The 24,559-nt window shown below is 32.8% G+C and overlaps 1 protein-coding gene across 1 annotated transcript in view; it reads right to left on the bottom strand.

Annotated features, from left to right (window-relative positions):
* Window positions 1–8,239: 8,239 nt before the first annotated feature.
* Window positions 8,240–24,559, bottom strand: part of LOC143065507 (formimidoyltransferase-cyclodeaminase-like) — a 40,888-nt gene continuing 24,568 nt past the window's right edge. Inside the window, exons 15-16 of the mRNA XM_076239124.1 lie at window positions 14,825–14,920; window positions 8,240–10,941 (exon numbers count right to left, since the gene is read on the bottom strand). Coding sequence (XP_076095239.1) covers window positions 10,855–10,941; window positions 14,825–14,920 — 183 coding nt within the window. The 3' untranslated portion in view covers window positions 8,240–10,854. The remainder of the gene's footprint in view (window positions 10,942–14,824; window positions 14,921–24,559) is intronic.

The raw sequence follows: 24,559 nt of genomic DNA, 5'->3' as shown, positions 1-24,559 counted from the left end.
AAGGCAATGGCGGACACCAATTGATGGCATGAAAAAATTAAATGTAACAGTAGTATACCGCTGTTTGATAGTCACAAATCGACTAGGGGAAAACAAACCGGGTTACAAATCGAAACCGATGGTAACACTACAACTATAAGAGGAAAACAAAGGAAACTAGAGAAACACTGAACTGATACAAAACAAACGCCAACAGAGAAACAGACTATTTGATAACAAGTACAAATACAATATTCCTGAATAACTGGGTACAGGACATTTTTAGAAAAAATGGCTTCTTCAACCTGGGTAAATGACTTGCCAAACCTCCCGCTTAATTGCATAATGCAGATATTCTTCAAGGAAATAGACAATGGAGGACACCAAGTGATGTCACGAAATTACATAGTGTATGGAATAAGTACTCTAATGCATTTATTCTTCATGGAAATAAGACAATGAAGGACACCAAGTGATGGGAAGAAATTACCGACATCATTGAAAAAGGGTACACAAATGCAATTATTCTTTAAGAAAATAATACAATGACGAACACAAAATGATGGCACGAAATTACATAGTGCAGTTATTCTTCAAAGGAATCAGACAATGATGGCCACCAAGTGATGGCTTAAAATTACCAAGTGCATAGAAAAAGCTACATAATACAGGCATTCTTCAAAGATATAAGATAATTTATTACAAAAGAGATGTCACGAAATACATATTGCATGGAAAAAGTAGCATCGGACAATCTACATTTACGCTTACAGGGTTATAGGGAATCAAAATGCAAAAAATAAAGAAATAACATATTTTAAAATACTGCTACCCTTCATCCCGTTATTACAAAAGATACCTTAGACTTCATTTCAAGGCTTATTGATATATGGATATAGATGATAGGTGCCATAACGCCGGTTATGATTGACCTAAATGACAAAATATGCGTTACAAACGAATAATAAAAATAGCATATTACTGAATTATGGAATAGGATGCTACTCTTCATCCCCTTATTACAGAGATGCAGTTCGTCATACATAGAGAATTGACTGTTGCAATGTTATATGTGGTATGTCCAGGATGTCACCGTACCTAAAATTATATATTTTCTTAAATAGACCAGTTTCTCACACACTGGAGCATAGTGTAAGTCTCAAGTACCATTGTTCTTATTTGTTTCACCTGCAGAGATGAAAACTAAGAGGCATCCAGCATGCTTTCATTTGATGAGGTATAACCCTTATATACAAAACGGAGCGCTCTCTTCTATATTTTTTAAACGTCTCAGAGTTTGTGTCCTTGTAGAGGTACCACGCTAGAGAACAAAAATAGGATTACTTAAAAAATAAAGTATAGAATATTTTACTTGCCCTTTTTATTTATTTTTTATTCGAGTGTCACTGATGAGTCTTTGATGCACTTCTGTGCTGACAACAACAACAACAACAACAACAATTTTTATTTGTCAATCAAGACGCCCCGAGGAGCAGTACAATTACAGTTTAAATTAAAGTGTACAAATAATTGTGTTGATTTTTTTCATTGAAATTACATTACATGACAATAAAATTAAAACAATATTATATAAGAGAAGGGAGACAACAAATACAGTATATATTCTCAAAGATAATGAGTGAGTGAACACAATCAGTACCGTTTTATAATTAGAAGAAGAGCTAGACTACTCATGTGTTTATGCTTAATTTAACTCTTCTAGATTTTATTAAACTATCTATTAATTTAATCATTATGTTATTAACAAATGGATCTTCATTTGACATCAACCATACAAATTTAGATTGGTCATTTAAAGTTTTAAAATTAGTAAATTTAGAGGATAAATCTGAAATAAAACTGGACCTTTCAGTTTTAAGTGATGGACATTGAAGAAGAAAATGAATTTCATCCTCAACAATGTCATTATTACATAATTTACAAAATCTTTTATCTGGGGGTATTCCCTTATGTCTTCCCTTTTCTATTTCAAGTTCATGGGCACTAATTCTAAATTTGGTTAACTCATTTAATGTTTTACAATTATTTAACAATAAATATTTTTCAAGGCCTATATTATTTTTAAATAGTCTGTAGGTCCTTAATTTATTTCCTTGCACCATGCCAGGTTTGTCATTATTTAATTGGTTAAGCCAAATTTCATCATATTTAATTCGGAGTTTTTTAATGATAATTGACTTTATATGAGATTTGTGATTTAACAAATATTCTGGGGTTAAATTAAGATATTTTTAAAAAAATAATGAATAAATGCTTTCCAACCAATTGTCTTTATATGTTTTAGATAAAATTTTAGACTCTTCAAATGCATCTTTAATGAGAGAGTTATTTTGTTCTGTGAGTCTGAGCCAAAATTTAGCCATATTAAGAATAACCTCAAGAGATAGGGGGTAGCGCCCCAACTCTCCCATCACTGCTAGGTTTGTTGATCTTCTAGGTACCTGTAGAGAATATTTACAAAATTTAATATGTAATTTTTCAATAATTAGATCTTTGGACATTTGGAAAAAATAGTTGTCTCCTTTTGATTGTAACTTATTTGGAAAGAATTGACCCCAAATTTCTGAGCCATATAACAAAATCGGCTTCAGCATGTGGTCAAAAAGATGTAAAAGTGTTTTAATATTAGGTTTAAAATGGGTGAAATATCTTTTTAATTTAAAAAAGGCTTTTAATGCTTTATTATAAAGATTAAACTTAGCATCTGTAAATCTGCCAGATACAGTGAATATCATGCCAAGATAATTATATTTTTTCTCATTATTAATAAGCTGACCATTAAATGTGAATTTTTCCTTTGAAATTCTTCCTGTGTTATTAAAAATTAATACTTTTGTTTTTTTCATGTTAATTTCTAGTCCCCATTTACTACAATAATCCATTAAATTATCTAAACAATTTTGTAATCCAGATGAAGTTTCAGAAATCATAATGAGGTCATCTGCATGCATTAAACAGTTAAGGCTTCTGTTGTTTAGTAAAACTGGGCAACAGCCAGAATCAAATATTTCAGGTAAGTCATTTATGAAAAGTTTAAACAATGTAGGGCTCAGATTATCCCCTTGACGAACACCAGTATCTGAAGGGAAATTTTCCGTTAGTGTGTTACTATTAGTTTTTACACATAAAGATGTGTTTTTATACATATCTTTAATTACATTATAAAATAAATCGCTCAATCCGAGCTTTCTCAATTTAAAAAATAATGCTAAATGCCAAACCTTGTCAAAGGCCTTTTTAAATCAACAAAACAGGTATAGGGCGTTTATGTCCCTGCTTAGTGTATTTATCAATTAATGTTTTAAGTACAAACATGTGGTCACTAGTTCTTTTTCCTTTACAAAATCCTATCTGCTCTGGACCAACTATATTTCTTTTAGTTATAAACTTTTCTAATCTGTTATTAAGTATCTTTAAAAAGAGTTTTCCTACACAACTACCTATCGTGATGCCCCTAAAATTTGAGGGATCATCTTTAGATCCACTTTTATGTAATGGGACTATAAATCCTTTAGCCCATATATCAGGAAATTTTCCTGAAGTTAATACTTTATTAAATATCTTTACAAAACATTTAAGCAGAAATGATTGGCTGCACTTGAGCATCTCATTTATTATTGAGTCAAAGCTGCTTGATTTATTGTTTTTTAGTGATTTAACTGCTTCATTTATCTCTTTTTCTGTAATTTTATAATCCAATTCTGTGAAAATGTTATGCTTTTCTAGTTTATTAAGTGAATCAATTAGTTCTTTATTTACAGGTAAGGAATTTGAATTAAGCTTTTTAAAATAGTGTAACCAATCAGAGTTTGAAATATTAGATGTATCTCCTTTCGTAGAGGATTCATTACTGAGAGACTGTAGTAAGGCCCAATATTGGGATGGATTGTTATCTCTCATGTTGTCTAGTTGTACAACAAGATCTTTACGGAACTGTTTATATTTATTTTTCCTAGTTTTTCTATAAAGTTTTAAAAAACTGAAGAAGTTCCCTCTCACTATGGGGTCATTATTATATTTTTTAAATAACTTTTCCTTGTCATCTAATTGTTTACGCATTTTAATTAAAGAAAAATCAAACCACTTTGGTTGTTTCTTTATAGTTTTAGTATTTGACTTTACAGAGTTAGGGGTTTTTGGTAAAATTTGTTTTAAAGATTTATCAGCTGCCTCACAGATAATATCATTTAGTTTTAAAGTCATATTTTGAGAATCAGAGTCGTCAAACATAAATTTTGATATTTTTTCTTGCATATCATTAGAGGTCAGAGCTGTTTGAAATTGTAATACAGACTCATCATTCCAAATATATTTAGGGGGGGTTATCTGAGAGTGTTCACTCTGAATATCTAGGACAGGAACTTTCATATCTATATTTAACATAATAGACACCTGACTGTGATCAGAAAGATCAGCTAAAAAGTCATGAACTTTAAAAAAAGCAACTTTATCTAATAGTTCCTCTGATACTATAAAGTAGTCAACTACACTGCTCCCCCGAGGATTATGGCAAGTTAATTGCCCAATGAAATCCCCTCTGGTTCTTCCGTTAAGAATTCTAAGCCCTGTCTGCACACATATATCGTTTAATAATTTCCCTCGGGTAGATAAGTGCACGTCTTTACTATGACGGACTGATATATCATAATCAGGATTATAATTATCATATAAAGGGATAAGATTATCTTGGGAATCATTATCTATAAAGTCAAGTTCCCCAGACCCAGTTCTGGCATTTAAGTCTCCTGCTAAAACAATTTTTCCCAATGTTGAGTACATTGCAATGTCTTTTTCTATAAGATCAAATATATCCTCATTTAAAGAATGGGTGTAAGATGAATTTTCAGGGGGGTCGTAAATAAAACATAAATATATATCTTCTGGGAGATTAAAAAGAGAGCTACTCAACTTTAACCATATGTAGTCATTATTTGAATGCTCAAGAAATTTTACCCCTGATTTAATTTCATTTTTAACTAAAATAGATAACCTTCCTGATCTTTTGTTTGTGCGTTTTGATTTCGGTCGTATCAAATTAACAGATTTAAATCCTGGTAAAGATAGTGACATGAATTATCATTGATATGGTCATATTTATAAATTAACTGTTTACAAAACTTTTGAATTTTTGAAATACTAAGGCTTGTCTACCCCAGGAATAGATTACCGTAGCTGTATTTGACAAAACTTTTTGGAATTTTGGTACTCAATGCTCATCAATCTTGTACTTTATTTGGCCTTTATAACTTTTTTGGATTCGAGCGTCACTTATGAGTCTTTTGTAGACGACACTCGCGTCTGGCGTAATACAAAATTTAATCTGGGTATCTATGATGAGTTAATTTATTGTAAAGTTAAACGAAACACACGTCTAGCGCAAATACAAAATTTCAATCCTGGTATCTATGATGGGTTTATTAACAACCACTAGGTCGATGCCACTGCTGATGGAGTTTTTATTCCTCCAGGGTATCACCAGCCCAGTAGTCAGCACTTCTGTATTGACATTATCATTGATATGGTCGTAATTATGAATTAACTATTAGAAAAAAACTTTACATTTTTTGAAATACTAAGCTTTTCTACCTCAGGAATATATTACCTAAGCTTTATGTGGCAAAACGTTTAGGAATTGTTGGTCCTCAATGCTCTTCAACTTTGTACTTTATTTGGCTTTTTTAACTTATCTCGATTCCAGCGTCACTGATGAGCCTTTTGTAGAGGAAACGCGCGTCTGGCGCAAATACAAAATTTCAATTCTGGTATCTATGACGAGTTTATTACATTATAAAAATTGATACAACAAACAAATTTATCATCCTTCTTCTTATGAACTATATATCTCTTTAAAAGATATACGCGTCTGCACTGACGATTCACTTTCAATTACTCTTATATTTGCCATACTCAAAATTTTTACAGAAAAAATATAATTAATCACCAACAAATATTTTTTTTTATATTGCTTTCTCTTTATTTTAAAAAGCGTCTGTCCAAGATTTGTTAATTCGGTGGAGATTTGACAAAGATGTTAAAGTTTTAAATATTTGACAACATAATGTTCATAAATGATGGCTGACAAAAAATAAATATATAACCATTCCTAAGAAAATACAAAAACACGGTTAATGAGCTTACCATTATATTCCATAATAATAAAGAAAATTCTGAAAACGTTTCGTGAAATTTTATGAAGGTTTAAAAAGGGTTGTTGATATTCTGAAATACCGTTTACCCTTGTATGTTTATCTCCAAAAGCCAAGTCCATCCAACACTAAATTGAGGGGAAACTGAAAAAAATATTCATAAAAGTTTTGTTTCACTTGGCATCTCTTATATAAAAAAATGAAAACCACACGTTATATAAATGTCATGCATCAGAAGCGCTTTTCTGGATTAACCTCCACCAGAAACACTCAAAGCCCTGTATTTTAAAGCCAAGGATTTATAAAAACCCGATAAATTAAAGAGCTTTATGCCCCAAAATAACCTTATTTAAAAATAGCCAAATCCATCTAAGGCCACCTTTGCCTGAGGGAGTTGAAAACTTAGTTTCATTATGATTTCAAATTTTATAAATGGACAGTTTTAAGAAAAGATTATTATAAATCATTGCAGTACTAAAGCAGGAGAAGATACTCAATGCATATTCAGAACTCATCAAGTCGTAACAAAAATATTAGAACGTTATTGCAAAATTAAAAAAAGACGAACATTAAGGCCATTAAAGGTGACAAGGAAAATTTAAAAGATTGAGCAATTCGAACCCAACCAAAAACATATACTAGGTCATCTGTACATGAGCCACTGACATTCTATAAACTTTTAAAGGGATAAATGCAAATTAACCAATTAGAACCATTGGTTCTGTAGCTTCCTTCATGACATCAGTGAAATCATATTAAAACTCTGGAGATATTTAATCCAAATGCCCTGCTGGAATGTTGTTATATAGAAATAGTAGATCACAATTGGGAAGCTGACATCATTCGTTTTTCCGTAAAGAATTGTTGTTAACAAACCCAAATTGTCAATTTTTAGATGAAAATTAATGGTTGTATTACAACTGAAATGCTAAATTTCTGTCCTTATCTAGTATGCTGTCATGACAATGGACTGTTAAAATCACTAATATCTCCTCAGCTATTTTCTTTGAAGGCAAGACAAAAACCATTTTAAAAATTCTATCCTTCTTTTCAGAATATAATTTGACTATCTGACCAATATAACTCAGAAAGGAAATTACCATGGAAACTGTTCATCATAAGGCTCAGGAGGTTAATACAATATTGATGATTTTTCAGATGGTCATCAACTATGAAATTGAATATCTCTTGTGCAGTTTCTGTCTCTCTTTAACAGCTATGTTCTATTTTCTGTCTCTCTTTAACAGATATGTTCTATTTTCTGTCTCTCTTTAACAGCTATGTTCTATTTTCTGTCTCTCTTTAACAGATATGATCTATTTTCTGTCTCTCTTTAACAGATATGTTCTATTTTCTGTCTCTCTTTAACAGATATGATCTATTTTCTGTCTCTCTTTAACAGATGTTTTATTTTCTGTCTCTCTTTAACAGATATGTTCTATTTTCTGTCTCTCTTTAACAGATATGTTCTATTTTCTGTCTCTCTTTAACAGATATGTTCTATTTTCTGTCTCTCTTTAACAGATATGTTTTATTTTCTGTCTCTCTTTAACAGATATGTTCTATTTTCTGTCTCTCTTTAACAGATATGTTCTATTTTCTGTCTCTCTTTAACAGATATGTTCTATTTTCTGTCTCTCTTTAACAGATATGTTCTATTTTCTGTCTCTCTTTAACAGATATGTTCTATTTTCTGTCTCTCTTTAACAGATATGTTTTATTTTCTGTCTCTCTTTAACAGATATGATCTATTTTCTGTCTCTCTTTAACAGATATGTTTTATTTTCTGTCTCTCTTTAACAGATATGTTCTATTTTCTGTCTCTCTTTAACAGATATGTTCTATTTTCTGTCTCTCTTTAACAGATATGTTCTATTTTCTGTCTCTCTTTAACAGATATGTTCTATTTTCAGTAGCAGGGGACATATGGCTAGATCTTATGAAGTTGAAAGCTAAACATTATTCATATATATAGATACTCCTAGCTGGAAAAGTTTCAGTGCATGTAGATTGGATTTGAACAGATGGCATAGGATAACAAAAGATGAGAATATGCCAGTGAGAATGTATAATAAACTTTACAATATAACAAATTAGGCAATAACTTTTATTCCACAAATAATTTATTTTGGTCAGTAACAACACAAAGTTAAATTACATAAATAAATGCTTAAAAATCTATAATTTATCACAATTGTGTTTATTTGGAATGTAATAAAAAACTGCATGTAAATTAATCAAAAAGATTTCTATGACGGCCAATAAAAACAGGAAGTAAAAAACAAACTTGAGCAAGTACTAAAATAACACAGCCACAACCTTCTAAATATTGAATAATCAGCAATAATAAATCAAAAATATGTCATCAATAATAAACCATTCTTGAATAATAACAAAACAGTAAATGTGAGTGAATTAAACTTGAAGTTCTGTAGATGAACCAACTGACATCTTTAACTAGAACTTTGTATTATTTATTAAACTTGATATAAGTATTGAATTGTTTTGATGGTTAATTCTGATTTCAAAAATTTTAAATCATTTTTGAAAATAGTGAAAAAAGAAATGCATTAAAGGCAAATCAATTTGCATGAGGAGTTTCTAATTGCTAACAATTTCAGTTGTATTGAGTATAACTGTAAAATCCATTATTTTGTTTGACCTTTAATAAAAATACATTCTAAAATTTGATATATCTTTCAGTCATGAGATATTGAATTAATCAGATCTATATGCGTGTTGTTAAACCCCTCTCCCAACTCTAGTCTACAGAAACAAAGATGAAAGCACAAATAAAGTCATTGTGTGACACTACATCTGTTCTGTAACCTTGAAATATTGACAAGGTTAAATCACACAAAGTTTTAATATTCACTACCTCCTTTAAGCCAGACTAATAATATTTACAAACAATAAAATCTAACTACATAAACGGGTTTTGATGAATCAGCATAAAGGTACAATATTTATTGGACGGATCATTTTAAATCTAATCATCTGAAAAATATATTTGGTAACATTAAGTCTAAAGCCTTACAAAAACATTTAATTTCCAAATCTAGAGTCAATCATGTACTGTTGACCTATTGAATATTTGTGACAAAAAGTTAATTAGATACACTTGAGAAATTGTCAATTATGGAAATACTGTTGGAGTATCACACATATATATATATAAATATACATTTCATTAAATATTAGTGTATGTTAGATGAAAATATATTGCTAAAAGAACATAAATTAATACATGTTTATCTATAATTATTAACCATTTAGTTTTATACCAGTGGTTATGTCATACCATTGCACATTATTCCACACTTATAACATGTGTTTTTTTTCTGATCTAGACTAACTCTTTATTATATCTTTATTATATCTATCATTACACAATAGAAATTGAAACATGTTTGTAGGTGTTCACATAGTCTCCATTAAAACATAAAAGGTCAATGGGTAAACAAATTGTGTCATCCCTTTTTATGAAACCATGAACTTTTAATTTCATGTTTTGAGTACACAAAATTTGACAATACAAGATTTATAATCATGTAAGAACATTTGAAATTTACCTAATTTGGACTATTCTGGAACAGTAAAACAAAAAAATAAAAGCAATTACTTCAAATGTGTAAAAAAATAAAATTATATATAAAGTGTATTTCAGAATATACCTTTGCAAAAACTTAACACTTCTTCATTAAAATCTTAAATACATGTATATTTAACAATAGTTGTCTACCTTTACCTATAAAATAAAGGTATGCTAAAGGTTTATTCATAACTCATAATTCAACATTAACATAAGTATATCTTTCACCATGGATATTCAACCAATATTGTCAATTACTTGTGGTTTTGGTATACATAAATTGCAATATGCATAGTAATTTGGTTTCTGAAAAAGTTATCTGATTATCATCAAAAATATAGTTTTAGTAACTTGTTGAACCATCACTTTTTTCTCTCTCTCTGGTGTATTTCTGTCATATAAATGCTGAAGAATTATGGCACAAATCGTGATGAATAATGTTTGCTCTCTATATATACATTTTTTATGCAAAATCAAAAATAATGAACTGCATTTTTCCTTCTAACATTTAGTATTAAAAAAAATACATAAGCTGGCACTGTGCAATCTTTATTTTGATATTTGGAATATTTAATAACAATATTTCCTTGACAATATTAGAATTTCACCTACTATTATTCTTAAGTGATTTCAAAATAATCATTACATATATAAATAGTATAACCATTTTGCCAAAACAAACAAATTTGTCTCTGGTGGGATATATATAAGCATTTTCCTGAAAATTAGATTTAAATCAAACTCAAAAGAGCCTCTTTATCAATATACAAATATAAAAAAGGCTAATAAACCATATTTCAAGTCAATTTACATCTTAAACAATTAAAAACATAACATAGAAAGAATTTCTTTTGGTAAATGTAAACAGTATATATTCTCATTAACATAAATTAGTATTTTGAATCTTAATAAAGAAATTGAAGTTCCACCTTGAGCTCTTCATAATTATCAACTTTTAGTCCAATCCCCAATTTTTCTATCACATTTTAATAAGTGACATGTATGAAATAGTCTATAACAAAAAGCTTTTACAAAAAGCTGACAGGAATGCAACACAATCAAGTAGTCACAGATTCAAACAAAGCTCTAACACTGTAAAATACTGTTTTGTCCAAATTAAGCTTTCCTTTCATCACAGATCTTCAGAACTTCAGCACAAGATTCAACAGCTAATTTTATTGCTGCATCTATTTCTTCTGTCACCTAAAAGTACAAATACCAGGTTCAAAAGTTAAATGCTGGTGAAAATAAAATACTCTAGAACATGATATAAGTAAATGTGTCGGACAGATCTGAAAAGTCGCACATATGTTTTAACTCATTACTATTGAGCTGATGACCAAATATGAATGTATTCTGTAAATTATCTGTTAGAAAAGTATGACCAATAATTGAACATTTGGGAAATTCAAAGAATCGGCAAACAGGAAGTAAGTATCTAATTGATCCTAAAAATATTCACACATTATAATTCATGACTGTTGAGATATATATAGAGTGGGGTACATTAAAGGTTATTTACCTTAGATTTAACTTTTTCGTCTTGTACATCAGTCAGGTTTGTTTGTATGTTATAAAATGTTCCCCATACTGCAGTTTCTAATGTCTTGACACCAACCTAGATAATTACCTTAGATTTAACTTCCTCGTCTTGTACATCAGTCAAGTTTGTTTGTATGTTATAATATGTTCCCCATACAGCAGTTTCTAATGTCTAGCCACCAACCTAGATAATTACCTTAGATTTAACTTCCTCATCTTGTACATCAGTCAGGTTTGTTTGTATGTTATAATATGTTCCCCATACTGCAGTTTCTAATGTCTTGACACCAACCTAGATAATTACCTTAGATTTAACTTCCTCGTCTTGTACATCAGTCAGGTTTGTTTGTATGTTATAATATGTTCCCCATACTGCAGTTTCTAATGTCTTGGCACCAACCTAGATAATTACCTTAGATTTAACTTCCTCGTCTTGTACATCAGTCAGGTTTGTTTGTATGTTATAATATGTTCCCCATACTGCAGTTTCTAATGTCTTGGTACCAACCTAGATAATTACCTTAGATTTAACTTCCTCGTCTTGTACATCAGTCAGGTTTGTTTGTATGTTATAATATGTTCCCCATACTGCAGTTTCTAATGTCTAGCCACCAACCTAGATAATTACTTTAGATTTAACTTCCTCGTCTTGTACATCAGTCAGGTTTGTTTGTATGTTATAATATGTTCCCCATACTGCAGTTTCTAATGTCTAGCCACCAACCTAGATAATTACCTTAGATTTAACTTCCTCGTCTTGTACATCAGTCAGGTTTGTTTGTATGTTATAATATGTTCCCCATACTGCAGTTTCTAATGTCTAGCCACCAACCTAGATAATTACCTTAGATTTAACTTCCTCGTCTTGTACATCAGTCAGGTTTGTTTGTATGTTATAATATGTTCCCCATACTGCAGTTTCTAATGTCTTGACACCAACCTAGATAATTACCTTAGATTTAACTTCCTCGTCTTGTACATCAGTCAGGTTTGTTTGTATGTTATAATATGTTCCCCATACTGCAGTTTCTAATGTCTTGGCACCAACCTAGATAATTACCTTAGATTTAACTTCCTCGTCTTGTACATCAGTCAAGTTTGTTTGTATGTTATAATATGTTCCCCATACTGCAGTTTCTAATGTCTAGCCACCAACCTAGATAATTACCTTAGATTTAACTTCCTCGTCTTGTACATCAGTCAGGTTTGTTTGTATGTTATAATATGTTCCCCATACTGCAGTTTCTAATGTCTTGACACCAACCTAGATAATTACCTTAGATTTAACTTCCTCGTCTTGTACATCAGTCAAGTTTGTTTGTATGTTATAATATGTTCCCCATACTGCAGTTTCTAATGTCTTGGCACCAACCTAGATAATTACCTTAGATTTAACTTCCTCGTCTTGTACATCAGTCAGGTTTGTTTGTATGTTATAATATGTTCCCCATACTGCAGTTTCTAATGTCTTGGCACCAACCTAGATAATTACCTTAGATTTAACTTCCTCGTCTTGTACATCAGTCAGGTTTGTTTGTATGTTATAATATGTTCCCCATACTGCAGTTTCTAATGTCTTGGCACCAACCTAGATAATTACCTTAGATTTAACTTCCTCGTCTTGTACATCAGTCAGGTTTGTTTGTATGTTATAATATGTTCCCCATACTGCAGTTTCTAATGTCTTGGCACCAACCTAGATAATTACCTTAGATTTAACTTCCTCGTCTTGTACATCAGTCAGGTTTGTTTGTATGTTATAATATGTTCCCCATACTGCAGTTTCTAATGTCTAGCCACCAACCTAGATAATTACCTTAGATTTAACTTATTCTTCTTGTACATCAGTAAGGTTTGTTTGTATGTTATAATATGTTCCCCATACTGCAGTTTCTAATGTCTTGGCACCAACCTAGATAATTACCTTAGATTTAACTTCCTCTTCTTGTACATCAGTCAAGTTCGTTTGTATGTTATAAAATGTTCCCCATACTGCAGTTTCTAATGTCTTGCCACCAACCTAGATAATTACCTTAGATTTAACTTCCTCGTCTTGTACATCAGTCAGGTTTGTTTGTATGTTATAATATGTTCCCCATACTGCAGTTTCTAATGTCTTGGCACCAACCTAGATAATTACCTTAGATTTAACTTCCTCGTCTTGTACATCAGTAAGGTTTGTTTGTATGTTATAAAATGTTCCCCATACTGCAGTTTCTAATGTCTTGCCACCAACCTAGATAATTACCTTAGATTTAACTTCCTCGACTTGTACATCAGTCAGGTTTGTTTGTATGTTATAATATGTTCCCCATACTGCAGTTTCTAATGTCTTGGCACCAACCTAGATAATTACCTTAGATTTAACTTCCTCGTCTTGTACATCAGTCAGGTTTGTTTGTATGTTATAATATGTTCCCCATACTGCAGTTTCTAATGTCTTGCCACCAACCTAGATAATTACCTTAGATTTAACTTCCTCGTCTTGTACATCAGTCAGGTTTGTTTGTATGTTATAATATGTTCCCCATACTGCAGTTTCTAATGTCTTGGCACCAACCTAGATAATTACCTTAGATTTAACTTCCTCGTCTTGTACATCAGTCAGGTTTGTTTGTATGTTATAATATGTTCCCCATACTGCAGTTTCTAATGTATTGACACCAACCTAGATAATTACCTTAGATTTAACTTCCTCGTCTTGTACATCAGTGAGGTTTGTTTGTATGTTATAATATGTTCCCCATACTGCAGTTTCTAATGTATTGGCACCAACCTAGATAATTACCTTAGATTTAACTTCTTCATCTTGTACATCAGTCAGGTTTGTTTGTATGTTATAAAATGTTCCCCATACTGCAGTTTCTAATGTCTTGACACCAACCTCGATAATTACCTTAGATTTAACTTCCTCGTCTTGTACATCAGTCAGGTTTGTTTGTATGTTATAATATGTTCCCCATACTGCAGTTTCTAATGTCTTGGCACCAACCTAGATAATTACCTTAGATTTAACTTCCTCGTCTTGTACATCAGTCAGGTTTGTTTGTATGTTATAATATGTTCCCCATACTGCAGTTTCTAATGTCTAGCCACCAACCTAGATAATTACCTTAGATTTAACTTCCTCGTCTTGTACATCAGTCAGGTTTGTTTGTATGTTATAAAATGTTCCCCATACTGCAGTTTCTAATGTCTTGACACCAACCTAGATAATTACCTTAGATTTAACTTCCTGGTCTTGTACATCAGTCAGGTTTGTTTGTATGTTATAAAATGTTCCCCATACTGCAGTTTCTAATGTCTTGGCACCAACCTAGATAATTACTTTAGATTTAACTTCCTCGTCTTGTACATCAGTCAGGTTTGTTTGTATGTTATAATATGTTCCCCATACTGCAGTTTCTAATGTCTAGCCACCAACCTAGATAATTACCTTAGATTTAACTTCCTCGTCTTGTACATCAGTCAGGTTTGTTTGTATGTTATAATATGTTCCCCATACTGCAGTTTCTAATGTCTAGCCACCAACCTAGATAATTACCTTAGATTTAACTTCCTGGTCTTGTACATCAGTCAGGTTTGTTTGTATGTTATAATATGTTCCCCATACTGCAGTTTCTAATGTCTTGACACCAACCTAGATAATTACCTTAGATTTAACTTCCTCGTCTTGTACATCAGTCAGGTTTGTTTGTATGTTATAATATGTTCCCCATACTGCAGTTTCTAATGTCTTGGCACCAACCTAGATAATTACCTTAGATTTAACTTCCTCGTCTTGTACATCAGTCAGGTTTGTTTGTATGTTATAATATGTTCCCCATACTGCAGTTTCTAATGTCTTGGCACCAACCTAGATAATTACCTTAGATTTAACTTCCTCGTCTTGTACATCAGTCAAGTTTGTTTGTATGTTATAATATGTTCCCCATACTGCAGTTTCTAATGTCTAGCCACCAACCTAGATAATTACCTTAGATTTAACTTCCTCGTCTTGTACATCAGTCAGGTTTGTTTGTATGTTATAATATGTTCCCCATACTGCAGTTTCTAATGTCTTGACACCAACCTAGATAATTACCTTAGATTTAACTTCCTCGTCTTGTACATCAGTCAAGTTTGTTTGTATGTTATAATATGTTCCCCATACTGCAGTTTCTAATGTCTTGGCACCAACCTAGATAATTACCTTAGATTTAACTTCCTCGTCTTGTACATCAGTCAGGTTTGTTTGTATGTTATAATATGTTCCCCATACTGCAGTTTCTAATGTCTTGGCACCAACCTAGATAATTACCTTAGATTTAACTTCCTCGTCTTGTACATCAGTCAGGTTTGTTTGTATGTTATAATATGTTCCCCATACTGCAGTTTCTAATGTCTTGGCACCAACCTAGATAATTACCTTAGATTTAACTTCCTCGTCTTGTACATCAGTCAGGTTTGTTTGTATGTTATAATATGTTCCCCATACTGCAGTTTCTAATGTCTTGGCATACTGCAGTTTCTAATGTCTTGGCACCAACCTAGATAATTACCTTAGATTTAACTTCCTCGTCTTGTACATCAGTCAGGTTTGTTTGTATGTTATAATATGTTCCCCATACTGCAGTTTCTAATGTCTTGGCACCAACCTAGATAATTACCTTAGATTTAACTTCCTCGTCTTGTACATCAGTCAGGTTTGTTTGTATGTTATAATATGTTCCCCATACTGCAGTTTCTAATGTCTTGGCACCAACCTAGATAATTACCTTAGATTTAACTTCCTCGTCTTGTACATCAGTCAGGTTTGTTTGTATGTTATAATATGTTCCCCATACTGCAGTTTCTAATGTCTAGCCACCAACCTAGATAATTACCTTAGATTTAACTTATTCTTCTTGTACATCAGTAAGGTTTGTTTGTATGTTATAATATGTTCCCCATACTGCAGTTTCTAATGTCTTGGCACCAACCTAGATAATTACCTTAGATTTAACTTCCTCTTCTTGTACATCAGTCAAGTTCGTTTGTATGTTATAAAATGTTCCCCATACTGCAGTTTCTAATGTCTTGCCACCAACCTAGATAATTACCTTAGATTTAACTTCCTCGTCTTGTACATCAGTCAGGTTTGTTTGTATGTTATAATATGTTCCCCATACTGCAGTTTCTAATGTCTTGGCACCAACCTAGATAATTACCTTAGATTTAACTTCCTCGTCTTGTACATCAGTCAGGTTTGTTTGTATGTTATAAAATGTTCCCCATACTGCAGTTTCTAATGTCTTGCCACCAACCTAGATAATTACCTTAGATTTAACTTCCTCGACTTGTACATCAGTCAGGTTTGTTTGTATGTTATAATATGTTCCCCATACTGCAGTTTCTAATGTCTTGGCACCAACCTAGATAATTACCTTAGATTTAACTTCCTCGTCTTGTACATCAGTCAGGTTTGTTTGTATGTTATAATATGTTCCCCATACTGCAGTTTCTAATGTCTTGGCACCAACCTAGATAATTACCTTAGATTTAACTTCCTCGTCTTGTACATCAGTCAGGTTTGTTTGTATGTTATAATATGTTCCCCATACTGCAGTTTCTAATGTCTTGGCACCAACCTAGATAATTACCTTAGATTTAACTTCCTCGTCTTGTACATCAGGCAGGTTTGTTTGTATGTTATAATATGTTCCCCATACTGCAGTTTCTAATGTCTAGCCAGCAACCTAGATAATTACCTTAGATTTAACTTCCTCGTCTTGTACATCAGTCAGGTTAGTTTGTATGTTATAATATGTTCCCCATACTGCAGTTTCTAATGTCTTGGCACCAACCTAGATAATTACCTTAGATTTAACTTCCTCGTCTTGTACATCAGTCAGGTTTGTTTGTATGTTATAATATGTTCCCCATACTGCAGTTTCTAATGTCTTGGCACCAACCTAGATAATTACCTTAGATTTAACTTCCTCGTCTTGTACATCAGTCAGGTTTGTTTGTATGTTATAATATGTTCCCCATACTGCAGTTTCTAATGTCTTGGCACCAACCTAGATAATTACCTTAGATTTAACTTCCTCGTCTTGTACATCAGTGAGGTTTGTTTGTATGTTATAATATGTTCCCCATACTGCAGTTTCTAATGTATTGGCACCAACCTAGATAATTACCTTAGATTTAACTTCTTCATCTTGTACATCAGTCAGGTTTGTTTGTATGTTATAAAATGTTCCCCATACTGCAGTTTCTAATGTCTTGACACCAACCTCGATAATTACCTTAGATTTAACTTCCTCGTCTTGTACATCAGTCAGGTTTGTTTGTATGTTATAATATGTTCCCCATACTGCAGTTTCTAATGTCTTGGCACCAACCTAGATAATTACCTTAGATTTAACTTCCTCGTCTTGTACATCAGTCAGGTTTGTTTGTATGTTATAATATGTTCCCCATACTGCAGTTTCTAATGTCTTGGCACCAACCTAGATATTTACCTTAGATTTAACTTCCTCGTCTTGTACATCAGTCAGGTTTGTTTGTATGTTATAATATGTTCCCCATACTGCAGTTTCTAATGCATACCTGTCAACCTGTGACGATGAAAATGCAGGTCATCATCTGCATTGAAGAATCAAATCTCAGGTCATAACGCGTACGAACTTTTTCGAGCTGAATTTCAGTATTTATGGTACATTTTCTTATAATGTATATCAAAGATACCAAAACATCAATGCATGTTCACTTTGTTAAGTCATTTTATATCTTATTAAATATTATTTCATTGCACTTTTAAAGATTTTATAAATTTGTGTAACTCAGTCTTATGTGCTTTACTTTTTGAGAAAAACTACTACAATCATCAACCATTAGAATTTAATGTAATTGTTGAATGTTTGAGACTATTGACTATGTAGGCTTTAATCTTAGTATTGTTCATTTTACAAGGAAATTAGACTATAATAAAATATAGTAATACAGTTAAAGGAAGTATTTTCAACTTTTTTTTAAAAATTGTATAAAGGTATAAAAATAATGAAAAGTTATTTTTCAATATGTATTTGAATTTTATATTTTTATGATTTAATCTTTTTCACCCATAAAACGTAAATGTAAGGAATAATTTTGAATGGTGACAAATAAGGGGAAGTAACTCTAGTTCAGTTTGTAAACTAATTTATTTACGACCTAAAGCTAAGGTAATTGGTGTTAATTAACAGTGTGTTTGACACCAAAGCTGTCAAGTGAAGCCATGCACTCAATCAATTTAATTAAAAACCGATCTCTCATCGCTCCTGTTTCTGATATGTCGCGTGGGAGATCTAACGAAACCCGCTTTGAGGTCACACGTGAGTGACCTCGAAGGTGTGTCTTTTTCGACCAATGAAATTGAGTCTTCCACGATCTTGGAAGTTTAACGTAAGGCAAAGGGATTTAACTCATTTTATTTACGACGAAATCGTCAGTCAAAATAATTCATAAACTTTTTTGATTGGCTTATTAATAGGTCGTCAACTTATTTGCATATCTTTATAAATTCATAACTTTTAGTTCACTCATATGTGACCTCAAAGCGGGTTTCGTTAGATCTCCCACGCGACATATCAGAAACAGGAGCGATGAGAGATCGGTTTTTAATTAGATTGGCACTCAATGGGTCACTTAATTTGACAGTTTACATAGCTAGATGAACTTCCTGTTCATGGAAGAATTACGAATTTTCCGGTATTTCAAAGGAATATTACTTATGAAATCAATCTCAAGGCTAAGAAATACGGGTGAAATCGGGTCATTTTCGGAATTCCCGGGTTATTTCAATGACCCGGCGGGTGTTCCGGTTGATCCCTCAGAATTGTGAAAATCTCGGGTCACACCCGCAGAATACGGGTCAGTTGACAGGTATGTAATGTCTTGACACCAACCTAGATAATTACCTTAGATTTAACTTCCTCGTCTTGTACATCAGTCAGGTTTGTTTGAATGTTATAAAATGTTCCCCATACTGCAGTTTCTAATGTCTTGACACCAACCTCGATAATTACCTTAGATTTAACTTCCTCGTCTTGTACATCAGTCAGGTTTGTTTGTATGTTATAATATGTTCCCCATACTGCAGTTTCTAATGTCTTGCCACCAACCTAGATAATTACCTTAGATTTAACTTCCTCATCTTGTACATCAGTCAGGTTTGTTTGTATGTTATAATATGTTCCCCATACTGCAGTTTCTAATGTCTTGGCACCAACCTAGATAATTACCTTAGATTTAACTTCCTCGTCTTGTACATCAGTCAGGTTTGTTTGTATGTTATAATATGTTCCCCATACTGCAGTTTCTAATGTCTTGGCACCAACCTAGATAATTACCTTAGATTTAACTTCCTCGTCTTGTACATCAGTCAGGTTTGTTTGTATGTTATAATATGTTCCCCATACTGCAGTTTCTAATGTCTAGCCACCAACCTAGATAATTACCTTAGATTTAACTTCCTCGTCTTGTACATCAGTAAGGTTTGTTTGTATGTTATAATATGTTCCCCATACTGCAGTTTCTAATGTCTTGGCACCAACCTAGATAATTACCTTAGATTTAACTTCCTGGTCTTGTACATCAGTCAGGTTTGTTTGTATGTTATAATATGTTCCCCATACTGCAGTTTCTAATGTCTTGGCACCAACCTAGATATTTACCTTAGATTTAACTTCCTCGTCTTGTACATCAGTCAGGTTTGTTTGTATGTTATAATATGTTCCCCATACTGCAGTTTCTAATGTCTTGCCACCAACCTAGATAATTACCTTAGATTTAACTTCCTCGTCTTGTACATCAGTCAGGTTTGTTTGTATGTTATAATATGTTCCCCATACTGCAGTTTCTAATGTCTTGCCACCAACCTAGATAATTACCTTAGATTTAACTTCCTCGTCTTGTACATCAGTCAGGTTTGTTTGTATGTTATAATATGTTCCCCATACTGCAGTTTCTAATGTCTTGGCACCAACCTAGATAATTACCTTAGATTTAACTTCCTCGTCTTGTACATCAGTCAGGTTTGTTTGTATGTTATAATATGTTCCCCATACTGCAGTTTCTAATGTCTTGGCACCAACCTAGATAATTACCTTAGATTTAACTTCCTCGTCTTGTACATCAGTCAGGTTTGTTTGTATGTTATAATATGTTCCCCATACTGCAGTTTCTAATGTCTTGGCACCAACCTAGATAATTACCTTAGATTTAACTTCCTCGTCTTGTACATCAGTCAGGTTTGTTTGTATGTTATAATATGTTCCCCATACTGCAGTTTCTAATGTCTTGGCACCAACCTAGATAATTACCTTCGATTTAACTTCCTCGTCTTGTACATCAGTCAGGTTTGTTTGTATGTTATAATATGTTCCCCATACTGCAGTTTCTAATGTCTTGGCACCAACCTAGATAATTACCTTAGATTTAACTTCCTCGTCTTGTACATCAGTCAGGTTTGTTTGTATGTTATAATATGTTCCCCATACTGCAGTTTCTAATGTCTTGGCACCAACCTAGATATTTACCTTAGATTTAACTTCCTCGTCTTGTACATCAGTAAGGTTTGTTTGTATGTTATAATATGTTCCCCATACTGCAGTTTCTAATGTCTTGGCACCAACCTAGATATTTACCTTAGATTTAACTTCCTCGTCTTGTACATCAGTCAGGTTAGTTTGTATGTTATAATATGTTCCCCATACTGCAGTTTCTAATGTCTTGACACCAACCTAGATAATTACCTTAGATTTAACTTCCTCGTCTTGTACATCAGTCAGGTTTGTTTGTATGTTATAATATGTTCCCCATACTGCAGTTTCTAATGTCTTGCCACCAACCTAGATAATTACCTTAGATTTAACTTCCTCGTCTTGTACATCAGTCAGGTTTGTTTGTATGTTATAAAATGTTCCCCATACTGCAGTTTCTAATGTCTTGACACCAACCTCGATAATTACCTTAGATTTAACTTCCTCATCTTGTACATCAGTCAGGTTTGTTTGTATGTTATAATATGTTCCCCATACTGCAGTTTCTAATGTCTAGCCACCAACCTAGATAATTACCTTAGATTTAACTTCCTCGTCTTGTACATCAGTAAGGTTTGTTTGTATGTTATAATATGTTCCCCATACTGCAGTTTCTAATGTCTTGGCACCAACCTAGATAATTACCTTAGATTTAACTTCCTCGATTTGTACATCAGTCAGGTTTGTTTGTATGTTATAATATGTTCCCCATACTGCAGTTTCTAATGTCTTGGCACCAACCTAGATAATTACCTTAGATTTAACTTCCTCGTCTTGTACATCAGTCAGGTTTGTTTGTATGTTATAATATGTTCCCCATACTGCAGTTTCTAATGTCTTGGCACCAACCTAGATAATTACCTTAGATTTAACTTCCTCGTCTTGTACATCAGTCAGGTTTGTTTGTATGTTATAATATGTTCCCCATACTGCAGTTTCTAATGTCTTGGCACCAACCTAGATAATTACCTTAGATCTAACTTCCTCGTCTTGTACATCAGTCAGGTTTGTTTGTATGTTATAATATGTTCCCCATACTGCAGTTTCTAATGTCTAGCCACCAACCTAGATAATTACCTTAGATTTAACTTCCTCGTCTTGTACATCAGTAAGGTTTGTTTGTATGTTATAATATGTTCCCCATACTGCAGTTTCTAATGTCTTGGCACCAACCTAGATAATTACCTTAGATTTAACTTCTTCATCTTGCACATCAGTCAAGTTTGTTTGTATGTTATAATATGTTCCCCATACTGCAGTTTCTAATGTCTTGGCACCAACCTTGATAATTACCTTAGATTTAACTTCCTCGTCTTGTACATCAGTCAGGTTTGTTTGTATGTTATAATATGTTCCCCATACTGCAGTTTCTAATGTCTTGGCACCAACCTAGATAATTACCTTAGATTTAACTTCCTCGTCTTGTACATCAGTCAGGTTTGTTTGTATGTTATAATATGTTCCCCATACTGCAGTTTCTAATGTCTTGGCACCAACCTAGATAATTACCTTAGATTTAACTTCCTCGTCTTGTACATCAGTCAGGTTTGTTTGTATGTTATAATATGTTCCCCATACTGCAGTTTCTAATGTCTTGGCACCAACCTAGATAATTACTTTAGATTTAACTTCCTCGTCTTGTACATCAGTCAGGTTTGTTTGTATGTTATAAAATGTTCCCCATACTGCAGTTTCTAATGTCTTGGCACCAACCTTGATAATTACCTTAGATTTAACTTCCTCGTCTTGTACATCAGTCAGGTTTGTTTGTATGTTATAATATGTTCCCCATACTGCAGTTTCTAATGTCTTGGCACCAACCTAGATAATTACCTTAGATTTAACTTCCTCGTCTTGTACATCAGTCAGGTTTGTTTGTATGTTATAATATGTTCCCCATACTGCAGTTTCTAATGTCTTGGCACCAACCTAGATAATTACCTTAGATTTAACTTCCTGGTCTTGTACATCAGTCAGGTTTGTTTGTATGTTATAATATGTTCCCCATACTGCAGTTTCTAATGTCTTGGCACCAACCTAGATAATTACCTTAGATTTAACTTCCTCGTCTTGTACATCAGTCAGGTTTGTTTGTATGTTATAAAATGTTCCCCATACTGCAGTTTCTAATGTCTTGGCACCAACCTAGATAATTACCTTAGATTTAACTTCTTCGTCTTGTACATCAGTCAGGTTTGTTTGTATGTTATAAAATGTTCCCCATACTGCAGTTTCTAATGTCTTGGCACCAACCTAGATAATTACCTTAGATTTAACTTCTTCGTCTTGTACATCAGTCAGGTTTGTTTGTATGTTATAATATGTTCCCCATACTGCAGTTTCTATTGTCTTGGCACCAACCTAGATAATTACCTTAGATTTAACTTCCTCGTCTTGTACATCAGTCAGGTTTGTTTGTATGTTATAAAATGTTCCCCATACTGCAGTTTCTAATGTCTTGGCACCAACCTAGATATTTACCTTAGATTTAACTTCCTCGTCTTGTACATCAGTCAGGTTTGTTTGTATGTTATAAAATGTTCCCCATACTGCAGTTTCTAATGTCTTGGCACCAACCTAGATAATTACCTTAGATTTAACTTCCTCGTCTTGTACATCAGTCAGGTTTGTTTGTATGTTATAAAATGTTCCCCATACTGCAGTTTCTAATGTCTTGGCACCAACCTAGATAATTACCTTAGATTTAACTTCTTCGTCTTGTACATCAGTCAGGTTTGTTTGTATGTTATAAAATGTTCCCCATACTGCAGTTTCTAATGTCTTGGCACCAACCTAGATAATTACCTTAGATTTAACTTCTTCGTCTTGTACATCAGTCAGGTTTGTTTGTATGTTATAATATGTTCCCCATACTGCAGTTTCTAATGTCTAGCCACCAACCTAGATAATTACCTTAGATTTAACTTCCTCGTCTTGTACATCAGTCAAGTTTGTTTGTATGTTATAATATGTTCCCCATACTACAGTTTCTAATGTCTTGGCACCAACCTAGATAATTACCTTAGATTTAACTTCCTCGTCTTGTACATCAGTCAGGTTTGTTTGTATGTTATAAAATGTTCCCCATACTGCAGTTTCTAATGTCTTGGCACCAACCTAGATATTTACCTTAGATTTAACTTCCTCGTCTTGTACATCAGTCAGGTTTGTTTGTATGTTATAAAATGTTCCCCATACTGCAGTTTCTAATGTCTTGGCACCAACCTAGATATTTACCTTAGATTTAACTTCTTCGTCTTGTACATCAGTCAGGTTTGTTTGTATGTTATAATATGTTCCCCATACTGCAGTTTCTATTGTCTTGGCACCAACCTAAATAATTACCTTAGATTTAACTTCCTCGTCTTGTACATCAGTCAGGTTTGTTTGTATGTTATAATATGTTCCCCATACTGCAGTTTCTATTGTCTTGGCACCAACCTAAATAATTACCTTAGATTTAACTTCCTCGTCTTGTACATCAGTCAGGTTTGTTTGTATGTTATAAAATGTTCCCCATACTGCAGTTTCTAATGTCTTGGCACCAACCTAGATAATTACCTTAGATTTAACTTCTTCGTCTTGTACATCAGTCAGGTTTGTTTGTATGTTATAAAATGTTCCCCATACTGCAGTTTCTAATGTCTTGACACCAACCTAGATAATTACCTTAGATTTAACTTCCTCGTCTTGTACATCAGTCAGGTTTGTTTGTATGTTATAAAATGTTCCCC

Source organism: Mytilus galloprovincialis, chromosome 2, assembly GCF_965363235.1.
Source record: "Mytilus galloprovincialis chromosome 2, xbMytGall1.hap1.1, whole genome shotgun sequence".
NCBI classification, from domain to species: domain Eukaryota; kingdom Metazoa; phylum Mollusca; class Bivalvia; order Mytilida; family Mytilidae; genus Mytilus; species Mytilus galloprovincialis.
This window is presented reverse-complemented; position numbering and strand designations above follow the sequence as displayed.